The sequence below is a fragment of the Macaca mulatta genome, chromosome 7, assembly GCF_049350105.2.
Source record: "Macaca mulatta isolate MMU2019108-1 chromosome 7, T2T-MMU8v2.0, whole genome shotgun sequence".
NCBI lineage: Eukaryota > Metazoa > Chordata > Mammalia > Primates > Cercopithecidae > Macaca > Macaca mulatta.
Window position 1 is genome coordinate 53,379,582 of NC_133412.1, and position 18,075 is coordinate 53,397,656.

Sequence of the window (18,075 nt, forward strand, 5' to 3'; positions counted from 1 at the left end):
TTCTGGATCGTTGGATTTAACCAACTGTGCATCGAAAATATTTGGAAAAAAGTAAAACAATAAAAAAAAAAAACACAGGCTGGGTGCAGTGGCAGGTGCCTGTAGTCCCAGCTACTCCGGAGGCTGAGGCAGGAGAATGGCGTGAGCCCAGAAGGCAGAGCTGGCACTGCACTCCAGCCTGGGCGACAGAGCAAGACTCCGTCTCAAAAATAAAAATTTTTTAAACTTTATAACAGCTATTTACAAAGCATTTACGTTGTATTAGGTATTATAGTAATCTAGAGATGATTTAAAGTATACGGAAGGATGTGTATAGGTTATATGCAAATACTATGCCATATTATATCAGGGACTTGAGCATCTGTGAATTTTGGTATCTCTGGGGTCCTGGAACCAACATCCTGAGGTTACCAAGGGACGACTGTTTTCAATTTCTTCTTTGGTTATTGGTCTATTCTCTAATGTATTTTTGTTGTTCTATCTTTCTGTTTTTGCCTCTTCAAGTCAATGTCGGAAACTTAGTTGTTCTAGTCTACGCATTTGCTCAGTTACCCGTAAGCAGACTACCAATGCAATCTAAGCAACTTATTTTTCTTCCCCATCAGATTGGCAAAAATTAAGATAAGCATCTATTGATGTTGAAGCTGTAGGGCGGTTTCCTGAGCATATTAGTTATGACAGCCCTTTTTGCTAGGCACCTAGAAGATTCATCAAAATGAAATAAAATACCCATGCACTTGAAGAAGTTATCTGGTTATGTCCTTATCTGGGTGCTGGTTATGTGAGCTCCACAGTTGACGAAAACTTATTAAGCTTTATATTTATAATAGGTACAATTTTCTGTATATGTAGTACATTTCAATAGTTTTTAAAATGTCTTTTGCCAGAGCCCGCAGCTGTGTATAATACTATTTGCTTAACAGTGGAAAACATGGCAATGACCTGAATCTCCCTGGCTCCCGGGATCCTACCCCCTTAAGTTAAACAAATGAAATAACTTCCACTGTCTTTCCTAATGTCTTAATTCAGTCCTCAGTTAAACTGGCGGTTGGCGCCAGTTTTGTCCAGGGAAGGATTCTGGGAGACAGAAGAAGAGACGCCAGCAGTTCGCTGCGGGAACCTCCAGTGGGCTGCGGTCAGCTCCCAGTCTCACGCGAGCAAGCCCCGCCCTCCCAGAGGCGGTTAGTCCCAGTCACGTGATCATCGACTCAGCTGACCCTGCGGGACCGGAAAAAGGAATTCCCGGGCCCTAGCTTCCTGGCGCGATGGTGAGGCACCAGGGACTAAGGGAGGGTTAGGTTGCTGGAGCGGGAATGAGGGGGCGCCAAGTGGCTCCTGAAACGGGGGCGGGGGGGGGGGGGGGGTTGTCTGTACTGGCCTCTCGGCAAACACTGTGTGCGGGCGTGAGGGCTGTGGGTCTGGTAGAGAAAAGTCCACTGCCATCCCGCTCCGGAGCCGGAGGCGGGGGTGGGGGGCGGGTAAGACAGAGCAGGTGGGTCGGCTTAGAGTCCCTGTGCTTCCCGAGCGAAAGGAAGGGCCCCTGTCTCCCGGGGCAGGAACTAGGGCTTATCTCGAGCTGGGAGTCCTTTCAGGTCTTCCCCAGCTCCAAGAGGACCTCCCAAGGACACCCCCTTCCCCAGCCCTGCTGTGGGACTTAGACAAGAATGTGCTTAGACTCAGGCTCACTCTTGCACACTGTTAGGAAGCCCCTCCGCTCTTTCCAGAGCCAGAAAGTAGTAGTTCTGGGGTTGAGATCCATCCATCCCTCCCTCCCTCCCTCCCCCCACCCATCCATCTCCCCATCCATCCATCCATCCATCCATCCATCCGTTCTAAGTGCCTAGTCTATACCATGAAGTGTGCTAGGCACTGGGAGGACTTGAGCTGCTTGGGGAAGGGGAAATCGGAGGCTTGAACTGGCAGTCATAGTTAAGGCTCCGGGGGCAGAGACCTAACCACGCCTTGTGTGTAGTGCTAAGTGGGGCTCCCTGAGGGTGCCATCAACCTTAAAGGTGGATGGCAGGAGCTGGCTGGCTGAAGTACAGTTTGTGTACCAGGGGTTGGGAGGCAAGGGTGGGAGGCATGTGTCTTCAGACAGGGAACAGCATGTGCAGAGACCAGGTTAGAGAGAGCATGGCTTCCCAGGAATGAATGCATTTCCCATAGCTGGGAGAGTATCATCTGGAGGTTAGGGAAAGATGAGGTTGCATAAGTAAAGATCAAATCTTCCTGGCTCTTGGATCACCACAATCAAGATAATGAATATATCCACGCGCCCCCAAAATTTCCTTGTGTGAGGGGCTGTTTTAAGAAGTATAATAAAGAAGGGATGTCCTGGCCGGGCGCGGTGGCTCATGCCTGTAATCCTAGCACTTTGGGAGGGTAAAGAGGGTGGATCACCTGAGGTGAGGAGTTTGAGACCAGCATGGCCTGGGCAATGGAGGGAGACTCTGTCTTATTTTTTTATTTTTTATTTTTTTAAAAAAGAAGGGCTGATCTGATGAGGTGTCACAGGATAGCAAGCCACTGGCTCATGCCTGTAATCCCAACACTTTGGGAGGCTGAGACGGGTGGATCAACTGAGGTCGGGAGTTCAAAACCAGCCTGGCCAACATGGTGAAACCCTGTCTCTACTAAAAATACAAAATTAGCAGGGTGTGGTGGCACATGCCTGTAATCCCAGCTACTTGGGAGGCTGAGGCAGGAGAATCACTTGAACCTGGGAAGTGGAGATTGCACTATTGCATTCCAGCCTGGGCAACAAGAGTGAAACTCTGTCTCAAAAAAAAAAAAAAAAAAAAAAAGGGATACCAAGCCACACAGAGTGCAGCAGGCATGGAGGCAGGAGCAAGGCTGGTGTCCCTGAGCAGCAGCAGGGAAGCCGGAGTGGCTGGAGTTGTGTGGGTATGGGGAAGAGGGGAGAGAGGTTACTCATCTGTGTGAGGCAGAGGAATTTGTTTTATCCCCTGCAGTACCCCTAGCACTTAAGAGTGGGAGCTAGTACAGAGAAGGTGCTCGATTGATGTTTGCTGAGCAGACAGATGCCTGGAGTAGACCTCGGAGCAGGGTTTGGTGGCAGGGTGGGTCAGGAGAGAGTTCACTCAACAGCCTGGTGATAGGGGAGAACAAGAGGCCAGAGAGTATCCACCTATGATGGGGACCAGGGGTCCCTGCCGGGCAGCAGTGTGGGAGACACACGGATCCTGGCCACACCTCAGCCCTCCCTCCAGCCTGAGTACCTGCCTCCCTCCCTTGCAGAGGTTCCGGTTCTGTGGTGATCTGGACTGTCCCGACTGGGTCCTGGCTGAGATCAGCACGCTGGCCAAGATGGTTGAGTGCACGGGGTCTACTCTGGGTGGAGGAGGGGCGCTGGGCTGGGGATTGTGGGTGTAGAGGATGGTGAGGTTTCTGGGGTTAGGGCCTCAGTGCTCTCAGCCTGTGCTACCATGCTTTGTGACCGTGATCAGTGGCTGGCCTGCTCTGAGCCAGTCCCCAGGAAGGAGGGGTGAGGTTCGCCAGCCTGGCTGATTTAAGGACTTCCCTTCCAGTCCTCTGTGAAGTTGCGGCTTCTCTGCAGCCAGGTACTAAAGGAGCTGCTGGGGCAGGGAATTGATGTGAGTACAAGACCCAGCACCCCATTGTCCCATGACCTTATGACCCCCAGTGCCCTGAAGCTCTGCACTAGGCCCAGGGAGACGGGTGACCCAGCCTGTCAACCTCTCTGGGCACCTCCCATACTTCTTTCCAGCCTGTCTGTTCCTTATCACAGGACCCAGGCTGGGGGTGAGGGGCTGGTGAGCACGGGCCTGGCACCCCCTGAAGGTCTCCTTTCCCTATAGTATGAGAAGATCCTGAAGCTCACGGCTGACACCAAGTTTGGTGAGTACCCCGCTGAGTCCACAGGCCCCAGGCAACCCTGGGACCTCGGCCTGGTGCCTGGTATAGAGGGACCCCCCCACCCCTCCCTGCTGCATCCTTAACTTACCTTCCCTAGTGGAGGAGCATGAGGGAAAGAAAGACATTGACAGTCCCACCTTCCTGTTCTCTGCCAGCTCCTGGTGGAGCAGGAGCAGTGCCTGTGGCTCCAGGAGGCCTGGGAGCTTTGTGCTGAAGTTAATAGGGCAACAGGGAGGTGGCTGGGCCCACAGCGACACCCTCTGTCCCACCCACGGGTCCTTCAGAGTCAGGCGATGTGAAGGCCACAGTGGCAGTGCTGAGTTTCATCCTCTCCAGTGCGGCCAAGCACAGTGTCGATGGCGAATCTTTGTCCAGTGAACTGCAGCAGCTGGGGCTGCCCAAAGGTATGGGTTGTGGGTGAGCAGCTGGGCAGCCTGTGGGCCAAGGGCTGCTAGAGAGGGGGCCAGGCCCTGTGACCCTATGGTGTACCCTGCCCTGTCTGGGCCAGGAACCCAAGCCCAGCCCCCACCTGCTACCTCCAGAGCTACTCCATTCTACCCCTAGAGCACGCGGCCAGCCTGTGCCGCTGTTATGAGGAGAAGCAAAGCCCCTTGCAGAAGCACTTGCGGGTCTGCAGCCTACGAAGTAAGTATGAGGCCAGCCAGGGTCTGGGCTCATTCTAGAAGGTGCATGCAGCATGCAAAGTGCTAGTTCCAGGGAGATGACTTAACCATGGTCACATGGTTACTAGCAGCCATAGAGCTGGGACCTGGCCCTGGGTCTCCTGACTCCAGCCCAGAGTCCAGCCAAGACCTCTTGCCACTGAGGTCTGCTGTAGGTGATCCGAACTGATTATCGGGCACCTGCCCTGTTATAAGCCTGGGTCAGCAGGATGGGAGCTTCTTAGAGGCCACATAGCCTTGAAGGGTTGAGAGCTTAGCCAGGGTGTCAGCTGAGAGCCACTTGGCTTGCCTGCCTTTGGTCCTGAGAGCCACCCACCCTATCTCACAGTGAATAGGTTGGCAGGCGTGGGCTGGCGGGTGGACTACACCCTGAGCTCCAGCTTGCTGCGGTCCGTGGAAGAGCCCATGGTGCACCTGCGGCTGGAGGTGGCAGCTGCCCCAGGGACCCCAGCCCAGCCTGTTGCCATGTCCCTCTCAGCAGACAAGTTCCAGGTCCTCCTGACAGGTGAGGCTCAGCTTTCCTCGACGGGTGAGAGGCTCTCCCAGATCCTGCCTGACTGCCTCCCGGCTGCTCACCTCTTCCCTCTACAGAACTGAAGCAGGCCCAGACCCTAATGAGCTCCCTGGGCTGAGGAGAAGGGCATTCCAGGCCTGTGTGAAGCCGCCCTGCCTGTATGGAATCACTCCCTCTGAACTGCTCTTCAGGAGGCAGCCCTAGTTCTAGGATGCTGAGGTCCTGGCCTGGACTCTGGCCTCCCAGATCCCCAGCTGCCTCACTTCTCTCTTGAGAACTCGGCTCAGGGCTCCTGAGGACGTTTCCCAGCATTACCTTCCCTTCCCTCGAAAGGCAATTGTTGGCTGTTTTCATGAGCAGGAAAAATAAACAGAAGTATAAAGGAATGTGTGCAGGGGTTCTGTTTGGGTTCAGATCAAGGGTTTTGGTGAGAGAAACAAGTGACATACGGGCCTCCTTGGTCCATCGCTCATTTTCTTTTCTCAGTTGCTGATTGAAGGTGGTCACAGGTGAGGCCAACTGAGGACCAAAATGCATCTGCTTGTCTAATGAGAGGAAAATCAGGGTTCTGTCTCCCAGACCTGGGATGCTCTTGGCTCTGCTGTCTTTGCCCTCTGGCCATGTCCTCAGGCTAGCAGCAAGTTGGCCGCCCCAAAGCCAAATGCCCCTTGTACAGAAAGGAGATTGCCCTTGTTTCACTGCCATCTTTTATTTATTTATTTAGAGATGGAGTTTTGCTCTTCTTGCCCAGGTTTCACTGCCATCTTATTTATTTAGAGACGGAGTTTCACTCTTCTTGCCCAGGCTGGAGTACAGTGGTGCGATCTTGGCTCACCACAACCTCTGCCTCCTGGGTTCAAGCGATTCTTCTGCCTCAGCCTCCCAAGTAGCTGGCATTACAGGCATGTGCCACCATTCCCAGCTAATTTTGTATTTTTTTTTTTTTTTAGTAGAGACGAGGTTTCTCCATGTTGGTTGGGCTGGTCTCGACCTCAGGTGACCCACTTGCCTTGCCCTCCCAAAGTGCTGGGATTATAGGTGTAAGCCACTGCACCTAGCCACTGCCATCTTCTTTAGGAAGAGAGAAGCGACCATGCCTGAACCACTCATTGGCAAGGGGAACATTGCCAATGTTATGGACTGAATGTTCATGTTCCTCCAGAATTCATATGCTGAAGCCTTTGTCCACATGCACGCACCACCAGATAAGACCATGTGAGCATACAACAAGAAGGTGGCTGTCTACAAGGCCAGGAAGAGGGCTGTCAGCAGGAACGGAGTCTGCTGGCACCTTGATCTTGAACTTCCCAGCCTCCAGAACTGTGAGAAAGAAATCTCTGTGGTGTAAGCCACCGGTCTGTGGCATTGTTATAGCAGCTCGAGAAGACTAAGGCAGATGGGCTCCCAGGACCGGCCCAGACCAGCCAGGGCCCCTTGTAGAAAAGGCTGATGCCAAAGTTGGCACATGGAGGGTACAAGGAGGACCCGCCTGGAGTACCTTTCAGTATAAGGAACCTATCAAAGAATAATCGCTTGTTCCACTGGCCAGAGATGAGACAATTTGAACATCAAAAGAGATAAGTACTGACTCTACTCTGACTTCTGCTTCTGGAAAAATGAAGTAGGTGTTTTCCGTATTCCTCCCACTACGTACAGTTAACAACCCTGGATGTTACATATAAAACAAACTAAAAGACTGAGCGATGGAGAGAAGGCAGCCTATCCTGGCCGGGATCCTCAGGACCTGAGGCTCCACACAGCAGAGAAATTCCTGGAATCTGGACCCCACGGCCCAGTCAGGTTGACACATAAAACTGATCACCGATCTGTAGGACTACACAAAAGTGCTAACATTCATGATTAGCGTCTCAGAAGGTTAAGGAGGAAGAGAGTAGAATGGAAAAAGTATTCAAAGAAATAATAACTAAAGGCCAGGTGCAGTGGCTCATGCCTGTAATCCCAGCACTTTGAGAGGCTGAGGTGGGAGGATTGCTTTAGACCTTGTGCCTGGCCTGAGCAACATAGGGAAACTCAGTCTCTACAAAAAAATAAAAAATTAGGTGGGCGTGGTGGTGCATGCCTATAGTTTCAGCTACTCAGAAGGCTGAGGCGGGAGGATCAATCGCTTGAGCCCAGAAGTTTGAGACTGCAGTAAGCTGTATCATACCTCTGCACTCCAGCCTGGGTAACAGAGCTGAAACCGTGTCTCAAAAAAAAAAGTATATATAGACGTTGGAATACTATTCAGCCCTTAGAAAGCAGAAGGTTCTGTCATTTGTGACATGGATAAACCTAGACAACATGATGCTAAGTGAAATAAACCAGGCACAGAGACACATACCACATCACCTCACTTACGCCTGGAATTGAAAAGAAGTCTTGGGGCAGTGGCTCGTGCCTGTAATCCCAGCACTTTGGGAAGCCAAGGTGGGAGGATCGCTTAAGCCCAGGAGTTTGAGACCAGGCTAGGCAACATGGCAAACCTGTCTCTATAAAAAATAAACAAAATTAGCTGGGTGTGATGGTACATGCCTGTAGTACCAGCTACTTGGGAGGCTGAGGTGGGAGGATTGCTTAAGCCAGGGAGGCCAAGGCTACAGTGAACCATGATAGTGCACCTGCACTCCAGCTTGGGCAACAGAGTGAGACCCTGTCTCAAAAGAAAAAAAAAGCTAAATTCATAGAAGTCGACAGTAGAATGGTGGTTAGCAGAGGCTGGAGGAGAGAGGGGTGGGTTGTGGTCAAAAGGTACAACGTTCCAGTTAGGAGGAGGAAGTTCTGGTGGTTTATTGCACAGCGTAGTGACTAGTTAATAACCATGTATATTTCAAAATAGCTAAAAGAGGGTTTTAAATGTTCTCATCACAAATAAATGATATTTGAGGTAATAGATATACTAATTAGCCTGATTTGATCTTTTTTTGTTGTTTTTTCTTTTTTCTTGAGATGGAGTCTCACTCTGTTGCCCAGGCTGGAGAGAAGTGGAGTGATCTCGGCTCACTGCCGCCTCCACCTCCCGAGTTCAAGTGATTCTACTGCCTCACCCTCTGTAATAGCTGGGGCTACAGGCATGCACCATCACCCCTGGCTAATTTTTTGTATATTTTGTAGAGACAGGGTTTCACTATGTTGGCCAGGCTGTTTTTAAACTTCTGACCTCAGGTGATCCACCTGCCTCAGCCGCCCACAGTGCTGGGATTACAGGCATGAGCCACCGTGCCCAGCCAATTTGATCATTCCATAATGTATACATGTAACAAAACATCACACTGTACCCCATAAATGTATACAGTTATTATTTGTCAATTAAAAATAAAATTATAGGTAAGTCAAACTGGTATTCTAAAAAATGTTCAACTAGCCACAGTTGGGCAAGAAGAAACAAAAATGAAAACCGGAAATAAACAAAGTGATAAAAAAAAATCACAAGGAGACTAGCCTGAGCAACATGGAAAAACCCCATCTCTACAAAAAAAACCCAAAAATTAGTCAGGTGTGGTGGTATGCACCATTGTCCCAGCTACTCAGGACGCTGAGATTGGAGGATCACCTGAGCCCAGGAGTTCGAGGTTGCAGTGAACAATGATCACACCACTGCACTCCAGCCTTGAGTGACAGAGTGAGACTCTGTCTCAAAAAAATAAAAAATAAAAAAGAGCTTATCCTGTCTTTTTAGTCAGGATAACCAAATAGCCTTGGTCAATGAGGTAAAGCTATACTTGACAGATGGATTCTATCAAATATATTAAGAATGACAATTAGAAAATCACTTTCAGGCTGGACACGGTGGCTCACGCCTGTAGTCCCAACACTCTGGGAGGCCAAGGCGGGTGGATCGCTTGAGGTCAAGAGTTCGAGACCAGTCTTGGCAACGTGGTAAAACCCTGTCTCTACTAAAATATACAAAAAATTAGGCATGGTGGCTCCCGCCTGTAATCCTAGCTACTGGGAGGTCGAGGCTGCAGTGAGCCAAGATTGCGTCATTGTACTCCAGCCTGGGTGACAGAGTGAGACCTGTCTCAACAACAACAAAAACCTAAATATTTTATTTTCTTTTGAGACAGGATCTCAAAGCGAATTTTTGTATTTTTAGTAAAGACGGGGTTTCACCATGTTGGCCAGGCTGGTTTTGAACTCCTGGCCTCAAGTGATTCACCCCCCTTCGGCCTCCCATAGTGTTGGGATTACAGGCGTCAGCCACTGCGCCTGGCCAAAACCCCAAAACTTTATATTCATTGAATATCTACTACCCATTTCCTCCTTCCCGGCAGCTCCTGGCAACCACCATTCTACTTGCCGTTTCCATGTGTTTATTTAGATACCTCATAAAAGTGGAACCATGAGGTATTTGTCTTTCTGGGTGTTTTTCCTTGTTTGTTTGTTTTATGAGACGGAGTCTCGCTCTGGCGCTAGGCTGGAGTGCAGTGGCACGATCTCGGCTCACTGCAACCTCCGCCTCCCAGGTTCAAGCAATTCTCCTGCCTCAGCCTCCCAAGTGTCTGGGACTACAGGCGCCCACCACCACACCCGGATAAGCTGGACCTGACCTGGGTCCTGTTTGCTTCTCTATCTTCACCTCCCATCACTACCCGCAGCTACACTCCAGCTACACAGGACTTCTTTGAGCTCTTTCAGTGACCAATCTCTTTCTCGCCGCAGGGCTTTTTCACTTTTTCCTTCCGCCCAACATGTCGGGTTTCTTCCTTTTTGCGGGCTGGTGCCTTCTGATTTCAGAGACTCTCTCCAACACAACCATCTGAAATGGGTCTGCCTCCCCGCCTTTTTTGTTGTTGTTGTTGCTTGGCTGCACTTCTGACCGGGCCGGCAGTGATGATGTTTGTTTATGAGTTAGGTCTGACTGTTCGTTGGTGCTTAGGGTCCCCACCGAGTCCCTAGGGCATGCGCGTACCGCGCACCTGTGCACGCCCTGCGCGCACCTGCGAGCGACTCCGCTCTGGCTCGTCGCTGCTGTTTCCTCCTGGGGGTGCCGACCCTGTCCCAGGCTAGCTGGGTGACTTCCCCCAACCGCAGAGACAGCGGCGACCCGGGGCCTGAGACCTGCGCCCGCATCCCGCCGGCGCCAGGCAGTGGGAAGTCAGGTTCCTCCGCCACCTCCCAGCCAGGTAACTGCCCCGAAGCCTGCCCCACAGCCCGGAAGCCCCCCGTCCACCAGCTCGGGGACCCCACCCCGAGGACTCGCTACCGCCTCCCTGAAGGACTACACCTCCCAGCGGCTCCCAGCGCGCTCCTGGGCGCCGCCCGTCCTGGCCGTAACCCTTTAGTGGCTGCAGTGGCGAGGAGGGGAATGGAGTGCGGGTTCCCGGGGAGGGGGCGTGTAGGATCCGGGTGCGGGAGGTGCGCTATAGGGCTAAGAAGAGGATGGGCTTTGGGGGGCCCTGAGGAGGAGGGGAGTCAGGACTAACCGAGGACAGGGTTGCAGCGGGGGCATGGGGAGGGCGGGCCCTAGAGCGCCGCTCCTCCCCCAAACTAGGATTTGGAGCCTCACGTTCTCCCAGAAAACGAACCTGTGGGTGCCAGGCCAGGGGCGGCGCTCAGGTGCGGAGGGGGCAAGGTACGGGCGTCTGCCGTCGCTAAGTGCCCCCTTCCACTTGAGGCACACCTTCGCCTCCGATCCCAAACCGCCCGGGGACAGAGGCAAGTGGCAAAGCGGGGAGGGCGAAGGTGAGGAGTGGGTACCCCCACCCCAGGGACCAGGCGCTGCCGCGGGCCCTTTGCCTCCCCCCGGCCCGGGGCCGGAGCTCGGGGAGCCCTTCCTGCTGCCCCCCGTCCTCCTGCGGAGCCATGGGGTCGGCTCCAGCGCACGGCAGCAGACCCCTCGCCTCGTCCTAGCCCCTGCCCTGACCCGGGGGCGGCCGCGGGGGTGTCCGGCCCGTGAGGCAGGCCCGGGGGCTCGCTGCGGCCTAGCGGCCGATCCCGCTGCTCCCTTGCGCCAGGCCGAGCTGCGCTTTTTCCCTCGGTGGTGCGCGTCCTAAGTGGGTGGGGTGGGGGGCGCAGGGAGGGGCGGCCACGCTACTCTAAGACCCTTTCACATGGTGGGAAGGCCCGGAGAAAGAGACAGCGTGTGCAGAGGGGGTGCCCCCTCAGATGGGGGGTCGGGAAGTCTCCCTCAAGTGTCCAGGACAGAGGGACAGCAGGGGCCAAGGCGGAGATGAGATCAGTGAGTGAGGGGAGCCCGGAAGAAGTGAGGCTGCAGCCGCGGCCCCGCAAGGGTTCGGACTTTCCTCTAAACGGGGCGGAAGCCCATGGAAGGAAGCGGTTAGCAGCAAGGCAGAGTCCTACCCCCTCTGCAGCCCCAGCTCCCAGTGCCCTGGGCTTTCCAGGCACTTGTCCGGGTAGGGGATTCAGGGCAGTGGCCAGGCCCGCACTTTCCTGCCAGCCTCAGCTGGCCACATGCCCCTCTGACCCTCCGAGTTCTCCTCTAAAAATGGGGCTGACAGCCCCTACCTCACAAAGTCCACACCGGGCTCCACCTGCTACCTTCCTCCCCAACAGGACTCCGCCGCCCCCCCCAGGATGCCTGAGGGCCCTGAGCTGCACTTGGCCAGCCAGTTTGTGAACGAGGCCTGCGGGGCGCTGGTGTTCGGCGGCTGCGTGGAGAAGTCCTCTGTCAGCCGCAACCCCGAGGTGCCCTTTGAGAGCAGTGCTTACCGCATCTCAGCTTCAGCCCGCGGCAAGGAGCTGCGCCTGATACTGAGCCCTCTGCCTGGGGCCCATCCCCCACAGGAGCCCCTGGCCCTGGTCTTTCGCTTTGGCATGTCCGGCTCTTTTCAGCTGGTGCCCCGCGAGGAGCTGCCACGCCATGCCCACCTGCGCTTTTATACGGCCCCGCCTGGCCCCCAGCTCGCCCTGTGTTTCGTGGACGTCCGCCGGTTTGGCCACTGGGACCTTGGGGGCAAGTGGCAGCCAGGCCGCGGGCCCTGTGTCTTGCAGGAGTATGAGCAGTTCAGGTAGGGCCAGCACCAGGTGTGATGAACCTGTTAGTGCCTTCTTGGTCAACACTCTGTAACACTAACACTCTGTTAGTGCCTTCTTGGTCAACAAAGGGCAAGTCCCTGCTCCTTCTGGGCCTCAGTCCCCTCATCTGCAGATCAAGACAGTGTCCCTGTCCTGGGTCAGCTCCCTGAGCCAATGGACATGGAAACTCAAAACTAATTGGAGGCCGGGTGTTGTAGCTCACGTCTGTAATCCCAGCATTTTGGGAGGCCGAGGCAGGTAGATCACTTAAGGTCAGGTCGAGACCAGCCTGGCCAACATGGTGAAACCCTGTCTCTACTGAAAATACAAAAATTAGCCGGGCATGGTGGCACATGCCTGTAACCCCAGCTACAGGCTGAGGCAATAAAATCGCTTGAGCCGGGGAGGCAGGGTTGCAGTGAGCCGAGATAGCACCACTCCACTGCAACCTGGGCAACAGAGCATGACTGTGTCTCAAAAAATAATGATAATAATAACTGATGGGGGAGGAGAGAGGAGAGTCAAGAGGAGGATGGGTAGGCACTGCCCTGAGGACATGTGGCCAGTTAGTGTCAGAGAAGCCGGGGCTCCCACTCACAATCCCACACCACCTCTCAGGGCTCCCAGGAGGCTGAGAAAGTAGAGGGGCTTTAACATGGTAAGTGAGGCTGAGCGGAATTGTTTCAAGGGGATGGGGAGGGGACTACCTCATGACATGGCTTCTGTCTTGGGCTTTGTGGTCTCCCACATCCGGCCTGCCCACTACTCTGTGTCCTGTGGTCTCCTCTGTGCCGCTTCCCTGCCTGCAGGAGGGTATAACAGCCCCACCTGGGATGTGATGCAGGTCACCTCAGATGGTACAGTGTTGGCCACTTCCTTTCCTCTGAAGAAGAAACGTGTATGAGTCTCTGCTTCGTGCCAGGCCTTGTTCTAGGGGCTCGGGGTACAGCAGTGAACAAGATGAATGTGGCCCCTGCTCCCACAGAACTGATGTTCACATAGGGTAGGGGAATGAGAAATGGACCCATGCCTGAGGAAAACCCAACAGGTGAAGGAGGTAGAGGATGACTTGGCCGAGGGTGGGGGTGCATTAGCAATGGCCACTCTAGGGAGGTTTGAGCTGAGGCCTGACTGATGAGAAGGAGCCAGCCAGAGGAAGGCATTGGAACTGACAAGAGTCACAAATGCAGAGGCCTGGAGTGGGCTTGGCAAGTTCTCCCCTTCTGGGGGACCCTGGGTGTCCGTTGGCCCTTAGGGGACTTGGATGCCTGTGGGATGGGTCGGGGATGTCTCTGGTGCCTTAGAAGGCCATTGACTCCTGGCCTTCCCATGTGTGAACCCCAAGCACATCCCCAGGGAAACATCTGTCTTTGGTTCTGGATTCCTCCAACCTCAGCCTTCCTGGGGAGTCACACCACAAGTTAACTCTGCCAGCTGGCTCTGAAGTTTCTCTCAAACCGCGAGCATTTGGGCTGTTTTCTTAGTCCTCCAGCTGGGGCGTGTGGCGATTGGATTCCCACAGGGATCAGGGCACCTCCCAGGCTACCCTTGTACCTTCACCCCAGAACTCTGTCTTCTGGTCCACTCATCACACCCACTAGTCAGTCTTGCCACGACCCTTTTCCGCAAAGAAACAAGATGCGCATCCTCTTTACTGTGGGGAGGAGACACCCATGACCCTTGGAGGTGGGGTGGGGGCTGCTAGGGCCCTCACTGGTACCCCACATATCTGCTGCACAGAACCAGACAATATCCAGGATCTTGAGAAGAATGGACCCTAACAATGGCAAACCCACATATAGTCTCTAACCCACCACAAATGCTATACAGGGAGCTCCAGACTACAAACGCACTTGAGGTCCTGTGGCCACACTGTTCTCATGTCCTGAGGAGTCTGAGGTGATAAACTCACAACCTCATATACAACCTCATGTTGCTTTTTGAGACAAGGGTCTCACTTTGTTGCCTAGGCTGGAGTGCAGTGGTGCCATCACAGCTCATTGCAGCTCCAGGGCTGAGGTGATTCTCCTACCTCAACCGCCTGAGTAGCTGGAACCACACGAGCACACCACTAAGTCCCTGGCTACTTTTAAAATTTTTGGTAGAGACGGAGTCTTCCTTGTTGCCCGGGCTGGTCTCCTGGACTGAAGCAATCCTCCTGCTTCAGCTTCCCAGACTGCTGGGATTATAGGTGTGAGCCACCACACCAGCCTCACGTTACTTTAGATCAGTATTTTTCACCTTTCACAATGAATTTATTTTTAATTTTGTTTTTATTTTTTGAGATGGAGTCTCGCTCTGTGGCCCAGGCTGGAGTGCAGTGGCATGATCTCAGCTCACTGCAACCTCTACCTCCCTGGTTCCAGAGATTCTCCTGCTTCAGCCTCCCAAGTAACTGGGATTACAGGCACCCACCATCATGCCTAGCTAACTTTGTATTTTTAGTAGAGACAGGGTTTCACTATGTTGGCCAGGCTGGTCTCGACCTCCTGACCTCAAGTGATCTGCCTGCCACGGCCTCCCAAAGTGCTGAGATTACAGGCGTGATCCACCGTGCCCGGCCGTCCTATCACAATGAATTTAAATCCCATGATGTTCCCATTTAACAGACAGGAAAACTGGGGCAGGGAGAAGAGAAACGAACTCCCAGTTTCCTTCCCCTTGCACCCAGAAATAGGTTCTCTGAGCCCCTCTCCCCATCCCATGGAGAGTGGGAATGGGTCTTAGGCACCCGGAATGGGTCTTAGGCACCCAGACTGTGTCCCTCCAGGGAGAATGTGCTACGAAACCTAGCGGACAAGGCCTTTGACCGGCCCATCTGCGAGGCCCTCCTGGACCAGAGGTTCTTCAATGGCATTGGCAACTATCTGCGGGCAGAGATCCTGTACCGGTCAGCAAGCAGGCATGGGCATGGGGACTGGGGTGGGCCAGGTATGCCCACATTCCCCACTGCCTAGCATGGCTTCCCCTCCCCCCACTACAGGCTGAAGATCCCTCCCTTTGAGAAGGCCCGCTCGGTCCTGGAGGCCCTGCAGCAGCGCAGGCCGGTGAGCCCAGAGAGGGATGGAGCACTTGTGCTGGCACACTGGTGTCCATGTGGGCTGGCAAGGAGATGGGTGGGGTCAGGTGTCCCCAGCTTAGCTCAACAACGGGGGTGGGGAGGCGATGAACCACCCAAGGTCTGGCCAAGCTCACAGGGAAGGTCAGCTGCCTTTACATTGCTCCACTGACAGACAGGTCCTGCCCCTGCCCCTGCCCCTGCCCCTTCCTCAGAGCCTGAAGCTGACCCTCAGCCAGAAGATCAAGGCCAAGCTGCAGAATCCAGACCTCCTGGAGCTATGCCACTCAGTGCCCAAGGAAGTGGTCCAGTTGGGTGAGGCCAAAGATGGCGGTGACCTCTGCTTCAGCAAATGATTGTGTAACCCTGGGGCACTTGTCCCTCTCTGGGCCTGATTCACTCATTTGGAAGTTTGTAGCCCTAGTTATTCAATGGACTAGGCCTCCTGACTTGTCAATAGTGTTTCCAGGCCGGACGCAGTGGCTGCCTGTAATCCCAGCACTTTGGGAGGCCGAGTGGGGTGGGTCACCTGAGGTCAGGAGTTCGAGACTATCCTGGCCAACATGGTGAAATCCCATCTCTACTAAAAATGCAAATGATTAGCCAGGTATGGTGGTGAGCACCTGTAATCTCAGTTACTTGGGAGGATGAGGCAGGAAAATCGCTTAAACCTAGGAGGTGGAGGTTGCAGTGAGCCAAGATCACGCCATTGCACTCTAGCCTGGGCAACAAGAGCAAAACTCCATCTCAAACAAAACAAAACAAAACATAGTGTTTCCTCCAAGCTGCCCATGAGACAGGCAGGACAGGGATTCTTTCATATATTCACACACACACACACACACACGTGTATATGTATTACTTTTGGTAGAGATGGGATCTTGCCATGTTGCCTAGACTAGCCTCAAACTGGGCTCAAGTGATCCTCCCACCTCTGCCTCTAAGTAGCTAGGACTACAGGCTCACACCACGACACCAGGCTAATTGTTAAAATTTTTTTTTGTAGAGACAGGATCTCCCTATGTTGCCCAGGCTGGTATTGAACTCCTGGCCCCTAGGGCTCCTCCCACCTAAGCTTCCCAAAGTGTTGGGATTACAGGTGTGGGCCACTGCACAGGGCCAGGACAAGGATTCTTAATCCCACTCCAGGATGGGAAACCCATGGCCGAGTGGGAAGAAACCAGCTGAGGTCACATCACCAGAGGAGGGAGAGTGTGGCCCCTGACTCAGTCCATCAGCTTGTGTAGCTGAGGTCTGGGCCAGGTCTAACCAGGCTCTCCACTCCTCCCAACCTGAGCCTGCCCTCTGATCTCTGCCTGTTCCTCTGTCCCACAGGGGGCAAAGGCTACGGGTCAGAGAGCGGGGAGGAGGACTTTGCCGCCTTTCGAGCCTGGCTGCGCTGCTATGGCATGCCAGGCATGAGCTCCCTGCAGGACCGGCATGGCCGTACCATCTGGTTCCAGGTTGGGCCCTACTGTTCACACAGGCAAACAGAGACCCCAGGAAGCTGATGCGTGGAAACGTGGGCTCACAAGAATTGGGGTGGAGATACTCAGGGCCTGTCTAGACCCTCCAAGGATCACACTGTTCCTGAGGGTCACATCCCTCCCCTCCCTTGCGTCCCAGGGTCGCAGCTAGTGGAAGTAGCCCAAGGGCAGGGCAGCTTTGCTGATGTGGACTCTGACATGGGGGAGGTCTTAGAGGCTTCCTGGGGGAGAAGCTACATTGATCTGGATGGGTGTGTGTGAGTCCCACCTCTCCAAGGAATACTGCCCCTGTGCCAACCCAGGCTGATTCCTGAATTATCCCCATCCCATTTTAGGGGGATCCTGGACCCTTGGCACCCAAAGGTAAGCTACTCCTAATGTAATAGGCTAAGAGAGCAGAAAGGACTTCACACCTGCAAGGGCTACAGCACCCTTCTCCACTCTATCCCCCTGCAACCCTGGGAGTCACCCCTGGGCAGGATAGGACCCTCCAACTCCAACAGCAGTGTCCTGCAGGGCGCAAATCCCGCAAAAAGAAATCCAAGGCCACACAGCCGAGTCCTGAGGACAGAGTGGAGGTATCGCTGCCTGCTCCCACCTCCTCTTCCCCTGCACTCTCCAGCCCTGGCTGCCCCTCCTAGGCAGCTGCCTTACCCTAAGAGGGCGGGGGGAATAGTGGGCCCTAACCAACCTCTAAACTGCTCTCTGAGCCCCTCAGGGACCCGTGTCTCCTCCATCCAGGACCCTTCGCCTCCAAGCAAGGCCCTTTCCAGGACACGAAGGGCAAAGAGAGACCTTCCTGAGAGGACTGCAACTCAGCTGCCTGAGGGGCCCAGCCTCCAGCAGGACCCAGAAGTTCCCACAGTGCCCAAGAAGGGGAGGAGAAAGGGGCGACAGGCGGCTTCCGGTGGGCTTTCCTCATCACTCCCAGCAACGGGCTCTACAGGAGAGGATGGGATGGTGGCCTAGGAGCGCATGAACAAAGGTAGGGGAGAGGCTGCCACGGCAGCCCCTGGGAGTCTGAGCTCACCATCTTGCCTGTTCTTCCCCCAGGCCACCGCAGACCCCGGAAGGTCAAGGCTGACACCCCATCCTTGGACCCGGAGGGGACCTCAGCCTCTTAGCAGGAGGGTCTCCTTGCTGCACTCACCCTTTCTTGTCTTGCCCTGAATCTTGGGGTCTGAATTCTTGGGAGCAGGCAATATCTGAAGGTGCAAACAGGCCCTATGGCTGTTCCCTGCACAACTCTCATGTTTTTAATTGTACCCCACCTTCCACATCTTTAAAGCTCATGTGAAAAATGCTGCATTTTTAATAAACTGATAAATTTGAACTTCTTGGCACCTCTTGGTCTGACATGGCCAGGTAGGAAGGGCCTGCTGCCCAGTCCTGGGGACAGGAGGCCCAGCTCCTCACAAGGCAAAACTGAGCCCCCATACCAGTCCTCAAGTCTCTGGCTCT

The 18,075-nt window shown here is 54.1% G+C and overlaps 2 protein-coding genes and 1 non-coding gene across 15 annotated transcripts; 2 read left to right on the forward strand and 1 right to left on the reverse strand.

Annotated features, from left to right (window-relative positions):
* The first annotated feature begins 1,238 nt into the window (after positions 1 to 1,238).
* COMMD4 (COMM domain containing 4) lies at positions 1,239 to 5,480 on the forward strand. 5 transcript variants are annotated; one of them, XM_028851168.2, is made up of 8 exons: positions 1,239 to 1,293; positions 3,259 to 3,330; positions 3,549 to 3,614; positions 3,840 to 3,879; positions 4,182 to 4,301; positions 4,462 to 4,542; positions 4,909 to 5,085; positions 5,172 to 5,480. In XM_028851168.2, the coding sequence occupies exons 2-8, from the start codon at positions 3,328 to 3,330 to the stop codon at positions 5,210 to 5,212; spliced, it is 528 nt and encodes a 175-aa protein (XP_028707001.1). In that variant the 5' UTR covers positions 1,239 to 1,293; positions 3,259 to 3,327; the 3' UTR covers positions 5,213 to 5,480. The 5 variants fall into 5 exon arrangements, with proteins under 5 accessions (XP_028707001.1, XP_014998231.1, XP_077796101.1 ...); XM_015142745.3 differs by having other exon boundaries at positions 1,239 to 1,268; XM_077939975.1 differs by lacking the exon at positions 3,259 to 3,330 and having other exon boundaries at positions 1,239 to 1,421.
* Positions 5,481 to 9,784: 4,304 nt separating this feature from the next.
* Positions 9,785 to 17,947, forward strand: NEIL1 (nei like DNA glycosylase 1). 9 transcript variants are annotated; one of them, XM_077939948.1, is made up of 11 exons: positions 9,785 to 10,217; positions 11,608 to 11,739; positions 12,046 to 12,062; positions 14,840 to 14,959; positions 15,053 to 15,116; positions 15,343 to 15,442; positions 16,463 to 16,590; positions 16,950 to 16,977; positions 17,131 to 17,192; positions 17,356 to 17,521; positions 17,668 to 17,947. In XM_077939948.1, exons 2-11 carry the CDS (start codon positions 11,629 to 11,631, stop codon positions 17,736 to 17,738), a joined length of 867 nt encoding a protein of 288 aa, XP_077796074.1. In that variant the 5' UTR covers positions 9,785 to 10,217; positions 11,608 to 11,628; the 3' UTR covers positions 17,739 to 17,947. The 9 variants fall into 9 exon arrangements, with proteins under 9 accessions (XP_077796074.1, XP_014998239.3, XP_077796072.1 ...); XM_015142753.3 differs by having other exon boundaries at positions 11,608 to 12,062; XM_015142751.3 differs by lacking the exon at positions 9,785 to 10,217 and adding an exon at positions 10,579 to 10,776 and having other exon boundaries at positions 11,608 to 12,062.
* On the reverse strand, positions 16,335 to 16,409 carry MIR631 (microRNA mir-631). Its single transcript, NR_032656.1, has one exon. It is a non-coding gene; the product is annotated as a microRNA mir-631 (primary transcript).
* Positions 17,948 to 18,075: the final 128 nt, after the last annotated feature.